Here is an 18,074-nt window from a genome sequence, read left to right as displayed (position 1 = left end):
TGCCAACAAGGGTTTTGACACCAAGTATTAAGTCTTGTTTGCCAGAGGGATCAAATACTTATTTTTCTCTGCAAAATGCAAATAAATTTATATGATTTATAGAATGTGATTTTCTGGATTTTATTTTGGATATTCTCTCATTGTTAAAATTAACCTACTAAAGCTCTAGAAGCAAGGACTAGTGTAAACTATATGTAACTGGGTAAGGAATTGGCTAAAAGATAGCACACAAAGAGTAGTCATAAATGGCACATTCTCTAAATGGGCTATAGTCAGCAGTGGGGTGCCACAGGGATCTGTGCTAGGACTGATTCTTTTTAATCTCTTTTATTAATGACCTTGTGGATGGGATTGATAGTAAAGTGTCAAGACTTTGCTGATGACACCAAACTATGTAGGATATTAAAAACTGACCTTGATAGTACAATATTACAAAAAGATCTGGATAAGATGTCAGAATGGGCAGACACTTGGGAAATGAGATTTAATGTTGATAAATGTAAAGTTATGCACCTACCGTGTTTCCCCGAAAGTAGGACCCCCCCGAAAGTAAGGCAGGGTGGGGATTTCGGGGGGGTCCGCCAATGTAGGGCACCCCCCGATTGTAAGGCAGGGTAGCGGGGGGGGCCGGGGAATGTAAGGCCGCCTATTGGTGGTGGTCGCGGCGTAATGTAAGGCCGCATATGGGTGGGGGTCCCTGGGGAAAGTACAGGAACTTACCGCTGCCGCTGTTCCCTCGCTCCATCCAGGCCTTCTCCAGTCTCGTGCCACCCGTGGTCCGCCTCCGGTGAATGGCCCCCGCAAGGCTCCCTGCTGGCCATCAGCTCGAGCTGTGATTGGCCAGTCAGCCGGCTCGCAGCTGATTGGCCCTCAGCTCGAGCTGCGATTGGCCAGTCAGCCGGCTCGCAGCTGATTGGCCCTCAGCTCGAGCTGCGATTGGCCAGTCAGCCGGCTCGCAGCTGATTGGCCCTCAGCTCGAGCTGCGATTGGCCAGTCAGCCGGCTCGCAGCTGATTGGCCGAAATCAGCCGCGACGTCACCACCTGCAGGCTCGCTCCGATTTCGGTAAGTTCCGAAACTCTGTGTGTGTGTGTGTGTGTGTACGGTATGTGTATGGGTGCCGTATGGGGCTGTATGTGTCAGTGTGTGTGTGTGTGTGTGTGTACGGTACCGGTACGATATGTGTGTGGGTGCCGTGTGGGGCTGTACCGGTACCGTATGTGTCAGTGTGTGTGGTGGCAGAGTGGGGGGCAGAACCACTGTATGGGGAGGCTGCAGGGGGGAGGAAGGAGGAAGGGGTGGATGCCGGATCTCAAACAATGGGGAGGCTACAGGGGGGAGGAAGGGGTGGATGCCGGATCTCAAACAATGGGGAGGCTGCAGGGGGGAGGAAGGGGTGGATGCCGGATCTCAAACAATGGGGAGGCTGCAGGGGGGAGGAAGGGGTGGATGCCGGATCTCAAACAATGGAGAGGCTGCAGGGGGGAGGATTGTCATTTTTTTTCCAATGTAAGGCCTCCCCCGAAAGTAAGGCAGGGTGGGACTTTTGGGGGTAAAATTAATGTAAGACAGGGCCTTACTTTCGGGGAAACACGGTAGGACGGAGTAATCCTATAACTGCGTATACATTAAATGGAAGTAAACCTGGGACTACAGAACAAGAGAAGTACTTGGGTATTCTCATTACAAATAAGCTGAGCAGCAGCACTCAATGTCAGGCAGCAGCTGCTAATGCAAACAAGATTTAGGGTGTATAAAAAGAGAGATTACATCCCGTGATCCCAATGCATTTTTACCCCTCTATAAATCACTTGTAAGGCCACATCTGGAATACGGGATCCAGTTTTGGGCTCCACATTTTAAAAAGGACATACAGAAGTTAGAGTCAGTTCAAAGGCGGGCAACTAGACTACTACAAGGAATGGAAGGCCTCCCATATGATGACAGGCTGAAAAAGTTAGATATGTTTAGCTTAGAAAAAAGATGTCTCAGAGGAGATCTCATTTATATGTATAAATACATGTGTGGTCAATATAAAGGACTGGCTCATGACTTATTTCTTCCAAAGACAATACTAAGGACCAGGGGGCATACACTGCGAGTGGAAGAAAAGCGATTCCGACAGCTAAATAGGAAAGGGTTCTTTACAGTTAGAGCAGTCAGACTGTGGAATGCCCTCCCACAAGAGGTCGCAATGGTAGATACTACAACAGCTTTTAAAAAGGGCTGGATGATTTCCTCAGTACACAACATTGTTGGTTATAAATGACTTAGTGACCAAATGTAGAACTGGTGGAGGAACGTTGAACTAGATGGACCTAGGTCTTTTTTTCAACCTAAGTAACTATGTAACTATGTAACCTACCCTGTTCATATCTTTGTCAGTGGGAAAACTTACAAAATCAGCAAGGAATCAAATAATTATTTCCTTCACTGTACATGCAGCTGTATTTGAACACTTGAGTGCATGCCTTTTCCATAATGATATTTCCTGATCAGACATGCACTTATAGTATCCATCCTTCTAAGATCTAATAGCAAAAATAACCTGACATTTATGACAACATTAAAATGGCACTTTGAAAATAAATGACTATTATAATGATCTTCTGCAATTAAAGGGGTTGTCCAGGCTTGGGGATCAAGTCTGCAGTCACTCTGCCTGTAGCCTTCTGACTCCTTACTTTCTGCTGCTTGCAGCAGGCGGTCATATGACAGTAATTATGCAATCTGTACTACACAATTCACTTGTATTGTGCGAGTCCTTGCACATCTAGTTGACACTTGACCACATTTATGCAAATCGCATTCTTGCAGTCACATGCCTGCACGTTCCCAGTGTCAGCACTGGAAAATCCTGACAGTTCACCCTATGACAATTTACAAATCAGCAGTCAGAGTGACTGCAGACTTAAATCCCAACCCTGGACAACTCCTTCATATAAAGAGATAGAAATTTCACATGTACCGGCGAGTTTGCATGGACCACTCGGTCTGTTGAAAATCACGGATATGTGATTGAACGTATTGAAAAACACGGATAGCACTTGTACGCCAAAAATGGACGTCTGAGGACTTAATGGGTCTGCCAAGGTAAAATCAACGTTCCATTCTTTTTTCACTTAATAGAGCAATGTAGACTACTTTATTATTCTGACATCATGAAGACATGACAGAAAAGCATTAGAGGGGTATTCCCATCTCTAAGCTTCTATATCAATAAGTAGTAGGTGTAACAATAATAATCTTAGCAAATACCTTAAATTAGAAATGTAGTGTGGTTATCCTGTTACGACCACTAGAAACTAAGTGTCCTTATATGAGTGGTCCTAATCATGTATACCTAAGCAACTGTGCCCTGCACATAAGGGAAGTACCGTATATACTCGAGTATAAGCTGAGGCCCTAATTTTACCACAAAAAAAATGGGAAACCTTATTGACTCAAGTACAAGCCGAGGGTTGAAAAATGCAGCAGCGACTGGCAAATTTCAAAAATAAAAATATATACCAATAAAATGTAGTATGTCCCATCCTTCTGCCCTATAGTAATTTGCCCATAGTTTAGTAATGTGCACTGCAGTAAGGTGTCCATTTACTTAGTAATAAGCCCTCTAGTAATGTCCTCATACCAGTTCCCTTCTTGTCCCCTATTATGCCATTGTTTACACATAAAAAAAATATTTTCATCTGTCCTCCGTCCCCATGGTGCCCTTACCTGCTTCTTGCAGTTCGCAAGCAAATAAACCTCTCGGTGATATGACCCGGTGCACTGGGCCGCCGCTGCAGGATGCTGTCATGGCTTTACTTCAGTTGAACGTTTTGCGGCACCACAAAACATTCAACTACAGTAAAATGCTGACAGCAGTGGCGGCAGCAGCCCTGCGTACGGGACACGATCAGGGAGGAGTCGGACCGCAGGCACATAAACCACTCCATGATTGCGTCCTCTACACAGGGCTGCCACCTCTGCTGTCAGCACTTTACTGCAGTTGAATGCTTTGCGGCTTTGTGCACCGGACGAGATCACTGAGAGGTCTATGTGCCTGCAGACTGCAAGAAGCAGGTAAGGACACCGAGGGAACGGAGGACAGGTGAGAAAAATTGTTTAATATGCAAGAGAAACAAACAATGAAAAAGAAGCAGGAAAGCCACTGCATGGCACCTGTCTGAGCACACTCTGAACATCAAACAAAGACTGGAGGACAAGGAGTAAAGTGCAAATAGGTTTAATAAATAGCAACTGGCACAAAGGAATCAGCGGCAAAAACAGGCCGGCAGATAAAATATAGATGTACTAGATGACAATTACATATAGGGCACAAGTAAAATGAATAAATAACAGACTGGGTCAAAAACATGAACAAGGCATCCTGCACATAAAGAGCATGGTGTAAAATTTTGACAATTGTTACACATAGACAGATGGAAAAAAACAGCTCTGGATAAGCACAATGATAACAGTGTATACTCTGTAATAACAGAGATATATAAAATATATAAAATAGGATCCAAGTCTCACTAATCACTAATAAACAGTGCTTAATACAGATGCTGGTGAAACAGCAACTTCTGCAGTGACAGAGTCAAATAGTTAAACAGTCAAAAAAGCTATAAAAAGATAAACAGGTTTAGCCACCATGAGGTGCTAAGTGGATGCCAATGAACAGTCAGATTAAATGCAAAGACATGAATGCATGAATAGAATCCCAGCCGGTTTAAGTAAACATACCCATAAGTGCACAAAGCCGGCCTGCTAAGCAGCAGAGCAGACCCCCCAGAGAGAGCCCTGACGTATACCTTTCACAATCTCAGCTATAAGATTATTTCATCAGGGGGAGGTGGAACCCTGTGAAGCAGCCATGTGTTTTTATACATGGTGCTCCCATGCTCCAACTGCTCCACCCCCACTCTGTCAGCGTGGCCGGACCAATCGCGGCCGGTGACCAGCTCTGTCAGCAGTCAACGCCCTTTTTTTTCTTTGTTAGGTAGCGTGCATGTGCGGAAAGCGGGGACGCGTCACCCACGAACCGCGCACGTGCGCAGGCGATGATGACGCCGACAGAGCCGGGCCAGCAGGTCACTGATGCAACCGCGCCGACGGGGGGAGGAGGGGCGGGAGCGAGCATAAGAAGACAAGGATAAGTAAATATGCAATGTAACAGTAATAAGAGAACATCAACTGTGACATAAAGTCTTAAATGTAACTTAAAAGGTCCTAGCCGTGACCCAAGAGGAAGATACATGATAAATATCAAAGATATACATGGGTAATTATGAACAATGTGCCACTGATAAAAAAAAACAAACATTTATTATAACATCAAACCCTCAATATTAATTCAAGTGTCATAGTCGTGGTACAAAGAGGAAGGTAATCAATGCACAATACATGAGTTCCATATCAAAGTTAAACTAAATAAGTATGAGCAGTATAACACATAAGGAGATCATATACTGTAGCACAGATTATTCAATATCACAGAAAACATCCCAAGTCGTGGCACAGGAGAGGAATGACCAGTGTATAATATACATAAACTTCATGTCACAGGATGTTCAATGTAAATTGAGATCTCCTAATCGTGGCACAAGAGGGAAATAATCATTATACAATAACTCCATGATCATAAAAATATGAATATAAACACAGTGACACTGGTGAAAAAACATAAGTATAACATAGAGAATACAATATTGCTTCAGATGTCCCAGTCGTGGCACAAGAAGGAAGATAATCAATATATGACAAAAATCCATGTCGATGTTCAATGTCAGAAGTGTGGTTCCAGAAGAGTGCCAGCAGAAAAAAATCAGTGGATCTAAAATGAAAATACAAAAATTGTATAACATTAAAAACAAGGCACAGAAACCAGGAAGGTCAGAGAAGAGAGCAGTCATCGTAAGAAAGGCGCAAAACTCAGATGCTCATTAAGCCCCCTCGGGGACAGTGTACCTAAGGTATAAATCCAGCGTGTTTCACGTTGGGCGAGTATTTTGCGTATATTCCCACCCCTCGCCCCCCCATGTATAACATCAATACCCCTGACTTTCAGGGATGTTGGATCACAGTCATGAAAAACACGAAAGTGGCGAGGGAGGGTTTTAAGAGTGGAAATGTCAACCACTGTCCGGGCGGCAGCAATGTCCCTCACATGTTCCCTCACCCTCTTGCGCAGCTCCCTACTAGTAAGACCCACATATATCATGTGGCACCCGCACGTGGCATAATATACCACGTTGCTGGTACCACACGATACATAGTGGCATATATCGAAGCTGCGCAAACCATCAGCAGAGGTGAAGGAAGAAATCCGAAGAACATTGCTGCAGGCCAGACAATGGCCGCAAGGGAAACAGCCCCTGAGGGGAGTACCAAGGTCAAGAAAGGTGGTGGGTCGATTAGGAACGTAGTGACTCCGTACAAGCATGTCACGTAAATTACGTGACCTGCGAGGCGTCATTGAGGGGCTTTTGGGTAAAAGGTCACATAGAACAGAATCAGAAAGGAGAACATTCCAGTGCCTGCTCAAAATAGATCGCATATTGGACCACTCGTGATTGTAGGTGGAAATAAAACGGATTTGGCTAGGATTTGAGGAACCGCCGGGTTTCGCCCCACTACTATATAAAAGAGTGGATCGAGGGGTATGCTTCGCTCGTAGATAAGCCCGCTTAATACTCCTATTACTGTAGCCCCGCTCTTGAAACCGAATTTGTAAATCTGCCGCCTGTTCCTCAAACAGAGAGTCAGACGAGCAGATACGTTTCATACGTAAAAATTGGCCAGTGGGGATGGCCTGAATAGTGCACTGATCATGGGACGACGAGGCATGAAGGAGGGAGTTAACCGAAGTCGTCTTACGGTAGACATTAGTCTGGATCTTCCTATCTTCACCAATTTGAATATCAATATCAAGGAAATCCAGACACCTACTATCATATTTATGGGTTAGTTTAATCCCAAAAGAATTCATGCCAAGTCGTTCCATGAACTCGTCGAGTTGCTCCGTCTTGCCCGTCTACAAAATAAACAAATCATCAATGTACCGCAGCCAGCACTGCACATGGGCATCGGCCGGCCCGCCCCCGTCGCAAAGCAAACCCCTCTCCCAGAAACCTAGGAAGAGGTTTGCGTACGAAGGCGCGCAGGCCGCGCCCATGGCGGTGCCGTGCTGCTGCAAATAGTGTACATCTTTAAATAAAAAGAAATTATGGGTGAGGACAAAACGGAGCAACTCAAGGATTAGGTCACAGAAAGGGCCATCCCGACCGGAAGTTGACAAAAAATATTCAACAGCCTTCAGGCCATCCTCGTGGCGAATACAGGTGTAGAGGGACTCAACGTCTGCTGTAACAAGTGGAGTGTTATTGTCCACAAAGATGCCATCTATCCTCCTAAGAACGTCCGTCGTGTCACAGACATATGAGGGGAGTGTCTCAACCAAAGGTTTCAAATAATAGTCAATAAATTGACATATAGGTTGACACAGCCCCTCAATGCCGGACACGATGGGACGACCAGGAGGACAAAGGGCATCTTTGTGGATTTTAGGCAGCAAATAAAAAGTAGGTGTTTTAGGAAAACGTACCTTGAGTCCCTCCACTACCTGTTTACTAATGATCCCTTGATCACAAGCCTTGCCGAGGATGTGGACTTGTCACGTAATTGGCGAAGCGCCTCTTTCTCATACATGACGGCTGGCCAGATCACAATGTTACCCCCTTTGTCTGCAGGCTTTATTACGATGTCATCAAGTTTGTCCAGGGACTCGATTGCCAATCTCTCGGCATGAGTTAAATTGTCATACCGATGTCTCCTGGACAAATGTTCAAAATCGGATATCACAAGTTTAGTGAATATCTCAACGGCCGGGCAAACAGACAAAGGGGGAAACCTTGTTGATCTGGGCATAGCACAGGATGGAAACTCACCTAAGGTGCTTGGTGCGGCTTCATCCAGCAGCTCCTCAAGATCCTGTATGGCCTGTTGTTCCCTCAAATCCAATGGTCCAGAAAAATGTTGTGTACGTCTATTATGTAATTTGGTGAGAATGACTTTCCGTGCAAAAATATATAAATCCTTTACCGCTGTAAAACAATGGAAGGCATTAGATGGTGAAACGGAAAGTCCCCTTGACAGCACATCGATTTGGGAAGTGGAGAGGAGATGTTGAGACAGATTAATTACCTGAGGTGTTCTGCGCTTATTCACATTAGAGGGTTGTTGTCTTGACTTAAATCTCGTGACGATACCACTAGAATGGCCAATCTCTGCATCAGATTCATCAGTTTCACTGGGGCCAGGAAAGGTACATCCGCTGTCTGCACTCGTTCCCCTCGTCCTGGAGAAAGATCGTGATCTTGACCGGCGTCCAAGAGTATTGGAGCGCCATTTATAAACACGATTTAGCTGAAAATCATTTTGATCACGTGAAAATTTTTTTATTTTTACGGTTTTTATTTCTTTTTCCCAGCGTAGCAGATCAGCTTCATTCTGTGCAGTGAATTTAGATAGGGCATCGCTCGACATATTCTCCTTAATGGTAATAAGTAATTTTTCCATCTCTGTCTCCATTTCCAAAATCGAGGCTGTGTCAAGCTCAATAAGAAGATTTAAAAACCCTCTCGAACAGGCACTGGAAAAATCCTCCCATCGCGTTCTGATGGATAAATTATCAACCTGAAATGAGGGACACACTTGTACACACTTGTACCCGTAGGCCCCGTGGAATGAGCCCCATTTGTAGATATTTGGTGAGAAACGCCTTGTTCCACCAAGCCCTGGTACGTTTTTGAAGTAAGGATCTATAGTTTTGCACACTTTCAGACAATGCACTCTCTCCTCCCGTCTCCACTGCAGTGCCGCTAACTTCAGCCAGTGCTTTATCTAGCTCGATCAACCACGATTCATCATGGGAGCGAAAGTCCATGGTAAGACTGGAGTCAGCTGTGGAAACCACAGAAAAATTATTTGCGGCTTCGTGCACCGGACGAGATCACTGAGAGGTCTATGTGCCTGCAGACTGCAAGAAGCAGGTAAGGACACCGAGGGAACGGAGGACAGGTGAGAAAAATTGTTTGCGGGACCCTCACTCGAGCATAAGCCGAGGGGGCCATTTTCAGCATAAAAAAATGGGCTGAAAAACTCAGCTTATACTTGTTTAGTCCATTTGGTTCTGTATTTGGTTACTTGTATGTGAGGATCTATCTTTCTGCTTTTGTGAGCAGTGCAGTTCCTCCATCAAGAAAGGGAGCTTGCTCCCTGTTCATGTTTGAAGTATTTGAACTTTAGAATATTATTTGTTCTGTGATTTTATTTCTTCCCATTATATCTGCAGTTCTGTTTAAAGTGTCTGGCACAAGAGTACCTGATATAGTGGGGGAGAGACCCAGTGGTCTGAGATCCTTTTTCCTATCAGGAGATTGGTATTTTTTGCAGGGTTTTATGCTAGCCACAATCAGTTATCTGTCCTGTCCTATCTAGTAAGTCGGGCCTCACCTTTGCTGATCTATATTTTCTATCTATGTAGTATGTTTTCTTACATCACCGTCATTTACATGTTGGGGGCTTGCTATTCCTTTGGGGACTGCTTCGAAGCAAGTTAGGATTCCTCATTTCTATCTTTGAGGTGTAGCTAGTTACTCCGGCAGTGAAGAGGTGTCTAGGTGTGTTAGGAACATCCCACTGCTACTTCTAGTGTTGTCCGATAGATAGGGGATTGCGGTCAGCTTAGTTTCCAACTACTCTTGTGGTTTTGTTTTTTCCTGATTAATGCGATTTTTTTTGTGATTGTCCACGGTTACCAGTTCAGAACAGCAGCCCCAACAAGTTACAAAGAAATTCAAACTATCCTGCAGTCTCAGAGTGCATCAGTGGCAGCCTGAACTATCCATCAAAATTTGAAACGCTATGGCAGGAGACCCAGGTGGACCCCACTGCTGACAAAGAGATATAAAAAAGCTGCAGTTTGCCAAAATGTATGTGAGTAAACCAAAATCTTTCTGGGAAAGTATCTAGTGGACAGATGAGACCAAAATAGACCTTTTTGGTAAAGCACATGATTCTACTGTGTACCGAAAACAGAATGAGGCCTGTAAAGAAAAGATCACAGTACCTACAGTTAAATATGGTGGACGTTCAAAGACATTTTAGTGTTGTTTTGCTGCCTCTGGCACTGGGTGTCTTGACTGTGTTCAAGGCATCATGGAATATTACCAAAGGATTTTGAGTCGCCTCGTAGTGCCCAGTGTAAGGAAGATGGGTTTGCGTCCTAGGTCATGGGTCTTCTAGCAGGACAATAACCTCAAACATACTTTAAGAAGCCCCCAGAAATGGATGGATACAAAGCGCTGGAGAGTTCTGAAGTGTCCAGCAATGATTGCAAATCTAAATCCCATTGAACATCTGTGGAGAGATCTTAAATTTGCTGTTGGGAGAAGACACCTTCAAATATGAGACCTGGAGAAGTTTGCAAAAGAAGTGTCCAAAATTTCAGGTGAGTGATGTAAGAAGATTGTTGATGGCTATAGGAAGCAAATGATTGCAGTTATTTATTCCAAAGGGTGTGCAACCAAATATTAAGTTGAGGGTGCCAACAATTTTGTTTGAAATTTTTTGTGAGTTTTGGGTGAAATTATGTCCAATTTGCTTTTTTTCTTATTTTTTTTCGTGTTGTTCCAATAAACACAAAGGATATAAACATATGAATAACAAAACGTGTAATTGCAATAATTTTCTGGGAGAAATCTTTATTTTCTGGAACAATTTCAAGGGTGCCAAAACTTAAGGACATGATTGTATATCTTAAATTACGTGTACCCCAAAATGACACTAAAATAATACAATTAGTCCCGGTTATAACAAAGCCTCATACAGTCACATCAGTCAAAAAATGACAATGTTAGGGCAACTGGAAAGAGTAGAGGTTATTGAGGCTCTTTCTGGCCTGGTCATTATCATGTTAACTGGTTATGATGCCTCTTGTTCTTTTGATTCCCGCACAGAATATCCACCTAGTATATTGTATGTTGGTGAGAAACAGGAGTGGCAACTATTTGTAGTCTGGGCTGCCGACATGGAAACATTAGGTTGATATTTGGAGTGGGGATTACCCCCTTCACGACATATGATGTATATTTACACTGAGCATGCATCAATCCCCGCATGTGACAATGGATTAAATCCGCCATCATGTACCTCTAGCATTGGCAATCCACACGCGGTTGTTAACCAGTTAAATCCCGCTGTAAATATCTGACAGGGAGATTTAATGTGCGCTGGCGGTTGAAGAATCATTTCCTACTCCCATCGGTGCCTGTGACGTAATCGCAATAAAATCAATATTTTATCACTATAGGACTATGTGTCTGGTGCCTACCAGTCAACTGCTTTTTGTAACCCCGCTGTTATACATGGCTCAGAATACTGAGCATTGACAGACATGCAGCAGAGAAAACCATGATGGTGTCAAAATTATGACATGCAGACCAGCAAGTGACACACTGCTGGAATCAGGGTGTCAACCCCTACATCATGCAGATTCAATAGTAAAAACCTGATGGCAGATTCCCTTTAACAATAAAATAATAATAAGTGAGACAACACAATGTATATCAGCCTTGCTAGTGGTCATTTACTATCTAGATAATAATCTAGAAGCTTAATAAAATAATGCACATTTATCGATATGCTCAAGTGAGAACACAGCTCTGTACATAATAATCATCTCTACTTGTTCATTTACTTGGGAATACCTCAGACGTTGCAGATGCTGAATCAGAGAATCCATTTTCAGAAACGCTTTTGTTACCACTTATGTCACCACCGGCACTAAAAAGAAATATGAAGTAATGTTATTAACCCTTTAGTGACGGAGCTAATTTTCACCTTAATGACCAGACCAAATTTTGCAATTCTGACCAGTGTCACTTCATGAGGTTATAACTCTGGAACGCTTCAACGGATCCCGGTGATTCTGAGATTGTTTTTTCGTCACATATTGGACTTCATGTTAGTACCAAATTTAGGACAATATTTTTTGTGTTTATTTATGAAAAAAATTGAATATTGGCAAAAATTTTGAAAATTTAGCAATTTTCAACTTTTGAATTTTTATACCGTTAAACCAGAGATTTCTGTGACACAAAATAGTTAATAAATAACATTTCCCACATGTCTACTTTACATCAGCACAATTTTGGAAACAAAATTTTTTTTTGTTAGGAAGTTAGAGGGGTTCAAAGTTTATCAGCGATTTCTCATTTTTACATCAAAATTTACAAAACCATTTTTTTAGGGACCACATCACATTTGAAGTGACTTTGAGAGGCCTAGATGACAGAAAATACCCAAAAGTGACACCATTCTAAAAACTGCACCCCCCAAAGTACTCAAAACCACATTCAAGAAGTTTATTAACCCTTCAGGTGCTTCACATGAACAAAAGCAATGTGGAATGAAAAAAAGCAAAAATTAAATTTTACCTAAAAATGTTGCTCTAACCCAAATTTATTCACTTTTAGAAGAAATAACACAACAAAATGGACCTCAAAACTTGTTCCCCACTTTCTTATGAGCGCGCCGATACCCCACATGTGGTCAGAAACCTCTGTTTGGACAAATGGGAGGGCTCGGAACAGAAGGAGCAATATTTGAATTTTGGAAAGCAAATTTGGCTGAAATAGATTCCAAGCACCATGTTGCATTTACAGGTCCGCTAAGGTACCTAAACAGAAGAAATCCCTCACAAGTGACACCATTTTGGAAACTAGACCCCTCAAGGCTTCTATCTAGGGGTATAGTGAGCATTTTAGATCCACAGGTACTTCACAGATTTTGTTAACGTTACGTTGTCATATTGAAAATTTTAATAATTTTCTCAAAAATGTTGCTTTAGCATCAATTTTCTCACTTTTTCAAGAGGTAATTCCAAAAATTTGACCTCATGGTTTGTTAACCACTTTTTTATGAGCGCGGTGATACCTCACATGTGGTCTGAAACCTTTGTTTGGACAAATGGGAGGGCTTGGAACGAAAGGAGCAATATTTGAATTTTAGAAAGGAAATTTGGCTGAAAAAGATTGCGGGCACCATGTCGCATTTGGAGGTCCCCTAAGGTACCTAAACAGCAGAAACCCCGCACAAGTGGCCCCATTTTGGAAACTAGGCCCCTCAAGGAATTTATCTAGATGTTTGGTGAGTATCCTGAACCCTCAGGTGCTTCACAGAATTTTATAACGTTGAGCCATGAAAAAAAAAAAAAAAAATTTTACCACAAAATTGTTATTTCAACCAGGTAGCTTTTTTTTTTACAAGAGTAAAAGGAAAAAATTCAGCATAACATTTATTGTGCAATTTCTCCTGAGTTTGGCGATACCTTATATGTGGTGGAAATCAACTGTTTGGGCGCATGGCAGGGCTCGGAAGGGAAGGAGTGCCATGTGACTGCAAAATTGGCTGGAATCAATAGCGGACGCCAGGTTGCATTTGGAGAGCCCCTGAGGTGCCTAAACAGTGGCGGTCCCCCAAAAGTGACTCCATTCTGGAAACAAGACACCTCAAGGCTTTTATCAAGGTGTATAGTGAGCAGTTTGAATCCACGAGTACTTCACAGAATTTGATAAGCTTAGGTTGCCATATTGAAAATTTTCATTTTTTTCACAAAACTGTTGCTTTAGCATCAAATTTCTCACTTTTTCAAGAGACAACAACAAACCGTGGACCCCACAGGTTGTTATCCAATGTCTTATGAGCACAGGGATACCCCACATGTGGCCAAAAACCTCTGTTTGGATAAATGGGAGGGCTTGGAATGGAGGGAGCACCATTTGAATTCTGGAAAAGTTGAAATAAATTGCGCGCACCATGTCACATTAGCAGGGCCCCTTGGGTACCTATACATCAGAAAACCCCCACAAGTGACCCCATTTTGGAAACTGGATTTTATTCAGGAGTATAGTAAGCATTTTGAATCCACAGGTACTTCACAAAAATGTTGCTGTAGCAACAAATGTCTCACTGTTAGGCTATGTGGCCATGATCCAGCGACACGGCATCTAGTACACAGTGTCAGCCTCCTGCAGAGATGTGAGTGTTGTCCACGGGAGAACGCAGCTGCCCAAGCCCACGATTTGGGTTCAGGCCGCTGTGGAGCTCTATGCTACCTGCAGAGAACACTCATCTCCGCAGCATAAATTGACATGCTGAGGCTTGGGAAGCTGCGCCACAGGTCGGTTTATGCTGCGGAGAAAAGAAGCACATTGGGCATGGGATTTCTAAAAATCCTTCCACTGTGCTTCTACTGCACAACGCAGCGCTATGGACGCAGGGAAAACACTCTGCGCCCAAAACGCTGCAAACCCTGATTGTGGGCACACAGCGTAAAATGCTACAATGGATGAATGGATAGATGTCAAACAAATATAACGTCCCATTCCCCTGCATATTCTAAGCTGGCGCCCTTTAGTGCCTTTCATGTGGCACTAAAGGGTGCCTAGCCTTGTATTTAGCCCCCCAAAAAATTAATAATTAAAATAAACGACGTGGGGTCCCCCCTATTTTTGATAGCCAGCTAGGGTAAAGCAGACAGCTGTAGCCTGCAAACCACAGCTGACAGCTTCACCTTGGCTGGTGATCAATTTGGAGGGCTCCCCAGGCGTTTTTTAAAAAAAAAAAAAAACGTGGGGTCCCCCCAAATTAGATCACCAGCCAAGGTGAAGCGGACAGCTGGGGTCTGGTATTCTCAGGGTGGGAAGAGCCATGGTTATTGGACTCTTCCCAGCCTAAAAATAGCAGGCCGCAGCCGCCCCAGAAGTGGCGCATCCATTAGATGCGCCAATCCTGGCGCTTCGCCCCAGCTCATCCCGCGCCCTGGTGCGGTGGCAGACGGGGTAATATATGGGGTTGATACCAGCTGTAATGTCACCTGGCATCAAGCCCTGGGGTTAGTGATGTCACGGCATCTGAACAGATACCCGACATCACTAACCCAGTCAGTAATAGAAAAAAAAAAGACAAAAAAAAAATTTATTTGAAAAAACACTCCCCGAAACATTCCTCTTTTACCAATTTATTGAAAATAAAGAAATTCCGGCCGCTGTAATCCATTTTGGAGGTCCCTCGGCGACTCTGGATCTTCTAGAATATGGGGGGCACGTTCAGGGAACGTATCCCCCATTTTCTGGAAGAGCAAGCTCTCCATGAGCAGTGTGGGTGCAGTAATCTGAGAATACTGCACTCACACTGCCCCGGTCCAACTTAGGGCAGAGTGACCTGCAGTAACCTCATTCCAGAATATGAGGGGCACGCTCACAGAACGTACCCCCCATTTTCTGGAACAGCAGCCTCTCCATGTGAGGAGTGTGGCTGCAGATCACTGCACTCACCCTCCCCCGGTCCACAGTGGAGCCTGTGCATCAGCGACGTCAGCAGGATCCCTGCTTGCAGGGATCCAGCTGACAGCCGCTGTCTGCGCATGCGCCGCCAGCATTGAAGAAGGAGGCGGCGATCGCGGGCCCGGAGCGGCAGACAGGTAACGTATAACCGGGGGCTGGGGGGGGGGGGGGTGACGGGGGGTTACCTAGTGGGACCTGGGGACACCTTTCTGCCGCATGTGACGTGTCACATGCGGCAGAAAGAGCAGAATGAAGGCGGCCGCGCGCTGTGCGCCGCCATCTTCCACGCTCCGGGGGGGGGGAGGGGGGTGGTGGCTCTGGAGAACCGGAGGGGGCTCCGGTGACCAGAGGGCTCCGGTGGACCGGAGGAGGGGTCAGGGGGAGGACATTTCCCTCCGATCTGAAATGTTTGATCATTTCAGATCGGAGGGAAATGACTGCAGAGCCGGCGCCGGCGGCAGTTTTCTGTGCGCTTCGGCGCCATTTTGGATGTCCGGTGGGGGTGGGGGGACTCTCCGGTACCGGGGGCTTTGGGGGCACTAGGGGGTTAGATTTCTTTCTCATCTGACATGTTTGATCATGTCAGATGAAAAAGAAATCAGTTTTACCGGCCATTTCTTTTTTTTTCATGTGTTCGTCGGTATACGGTGTATACCGCCGATCACATGATCGGGGTCCAAAAAAAACACCCCGATTCATAATCTGGGGGGTCTCAGCTACCCCCGGTAGCTGAAACCCCCGAGATTTTCGGTCGCTGGGGGGCGCTACAGGGTTTTTTCGGGCCGCCGCTTTAAAGCGGCGGAACAGAATAAGTACCCTGTTTTGCCGCCGCTTTAAGTCGTACGGCCGTCGTTATGAGGTTAATCTTTACAGTGTTATTTATTACCTGGGTCTCTGTGATGGATGTGTGCCGCACCGGCAGCGGTCGAACCGCTCGGATCCGTTGGGGGGTGATTACTCGTGGCTCGAGGGTCTCCGGACCCGGGGGCTAGGGGCCACACTCAAATGTATCAGGGGGTATTTACAGGGGAGATATAGTTTGTGACGCCACCCGTGGTGTACGGTAATTGGGAGTACCGCCGCTGCCTCTGGGAGCACCCGTGGTGATGGAGTGGAGCAGCCAGGTGTCGTTGCCCTCCACGGATAGGGGAAGGTCCCGGGACTCTGGATGGTGAAGTGAGGTGCAGGGGGAGCGCAGGCTCGCTGGTTGCAGGGGTTCATCAGGTACTCACTCAGCAATAAAGTAGACACTGACAATCGGGTAAACCAAGTCTCTGACTGCCGCTGTCTCTCGAGGGGAGCTCGTCCGGGTCCCGTCCCCTGCCACACAGCCTGGTGGTCCGTAACCTGCCTCCTGGCACATTAACTTAAAGTGTCCATTGTGGCCCGTCAGCTTGCAGCTTTCCGGGCCCTGCTCCCCACTATAGCTAAGTGAAGGAGCCTGCTCTCAGGAGCTCACGCTTGGGATTTCAGTGGGCTGCTTGTTTGAAAAGTCCTATCCCCCTCGTTGTGCTAGTGCCCCTGATCTCTGAGCTTCTTGGGAACAGTCCATAGAGGCCCTGTCCTCCACAGGTTAATTGCCGGGTCGCCTGAAGCTTCTCCTCGACCTAGGGTTCATGTACCCCGCCGTGCCTTTGGTCCCGGACCGGTGATAGGACCAGGCTGCTGACCGTCCTCTTTGACAGGTCCCAGGCACCTAGGGGTCTGATTCCTGTAGGTCCAGACCATCGTCTGCGACCTAGTCTGCTTCCCCTGGGAGCCACTACTCCCAGCTTCCTCAGGGCTCCTCTCAGCTCGAGGGCTACCACTCGACTCTCCTGACACCTCCCACCTCCCTGCCTAACCCCTAGGTGAACGGCCTTATTCCAGCTGAAGCCGACCACTGGTGTGCCTGACAGGGTGTGGTGCAAGGTGTATCTAGGATTTGATTTGCTGGTGGAGGCAGTACTGCAGGATAGAGACCCAGAACTATAGGGGGTTGAATCCTGCATGGGGAGGGAAGATTGTGCAGTACCCTGTGACGACCTGAATAGTCCAGATTTGGAGGCTGAGGTCCAGGAAAGGAGAGTTAAGGCCCTGTCACACACAGAGATAAATCTGTGGCAGATCTGTGGCAGATCTGTGGCAGATCTGTGGCAGATCTGTGGTTGCAGTGAAATTGTGGACAATCAGTGCCAGGTTTGTGGCTGTGTACAAATAGAACAATATGTCCATGATTTCACTGCAACCACAGATCTGCCAAAGATTTATCTCTGTGTCTGACGGGGCCTTAAGGGTTTTATTTAAAAGAGGTTGTGCTAAGAACTTCAATTTTAAAAATCATACGATATTGGCTTACATTGGTGGATAAGAAGATGGAAAAAGGGATCACTGTAAGCGGTCCATTAATAGTGAGAGTGATAGTGCAGTGGCACATCGCCTCTGCTGCTAGATGAAAAGAACACTCGGTAATTATAGATACAACATTAGTATTGAATTGTGTTAATAACTTAGATTAGATCCCTAAATGCAGATTGCTTCCTTAGCCTCTTTCACACGTCCATGCACAACAGACACGTTTTGCACGTTCTGTGGTATTGGTGTGTATGTGTGTGTGTGTGTGTCTGTGTGTGTGTCAGCGTGTGCCGTCAGCGTGCTTTTCATGTGACATCCGCATAGCACACAGACAGCATAAACTTCT

General features: G+C 45.3%; 2 protein-coding genes across 2 annotated transcripts in view; both read right to left on the bottom strand.

Moving 5' to 3' along the window:
- LOC142296190 (interferon-induced, double-stranded RNA-activated protein kinase-like) overlaps positions 1-18,074 on the bottom strand; it is a 166,739-nt gene that overhangs the window by 97,192 nt on the left and 51,473 nt on the right. The window contains exon 7 of the mRNA XM_075339493.1: positions 11,756-11,831. Within this exon, the coding sequence (XP_075195608.1) occupies positions 11,756-11,831 (76 nt within the window). The remainder of the gene's footprint in view (positions 1-11,755; positions 11,832-18,074) is intronic.
- LOC142296191 (uncharacterized) lies at positions 4,212-8,622 on the bottom strand. The gene is made up of 2 exons (XM_075339494.1): positions 7,934-8,622; positions 4,212-5,820 (listed from the first exon to the last, which is right to left on the bottom strand). Exons 1-2 carry the CDS (start codon positions 8,574-8,576, stop codon positions 5,558-5,560), a joined length of 906 nt encoding a protein of 301 aa, XP_075195609.1. The 5' UTR covers positions 8,577-8,622; the 3' UTR covers positions 4,212-5,557.

This window comes from Anomaloglossus baeobatrachus, chromosome 3 (genome assembly GCF_048569485.1).
Source record: "Anomaloglossus baeobatrachus isolate aAnoBae1 chromosome 3, aAnoBae1.hap1, whole genome shotgun sequence".
Taxonomy (NCBI): domain Eukaryota; kingdom Metazoa; phylum Chordata; class Amphibia; order Anura; family Aromobatidae; genus Anomaloglossus; species Anomaloglossus baeobatrachus.
Note: the sequence above shows the minus strand (reverse complement) of the source record. Positions and strands in the feature narration are given on the sequence as shown.

Bases quoted from the DNA above. Each gene is read 5' to 3' on its own strand.
- LOC142296191 (XM_075339494.1), bottom strand. From the start codon at position 8,576: ATGGAGACAGAGATGGAAAAATTACTTATTACCATTAAGGAGAATATG. The intron at 5,821-7,933 runs GTGAGTTTCCAT...TTTTCATTTTAG, and splicing joins AGCCGCACCAAGCACCTTAG to ATCCACTGATTTTTTTCTGC.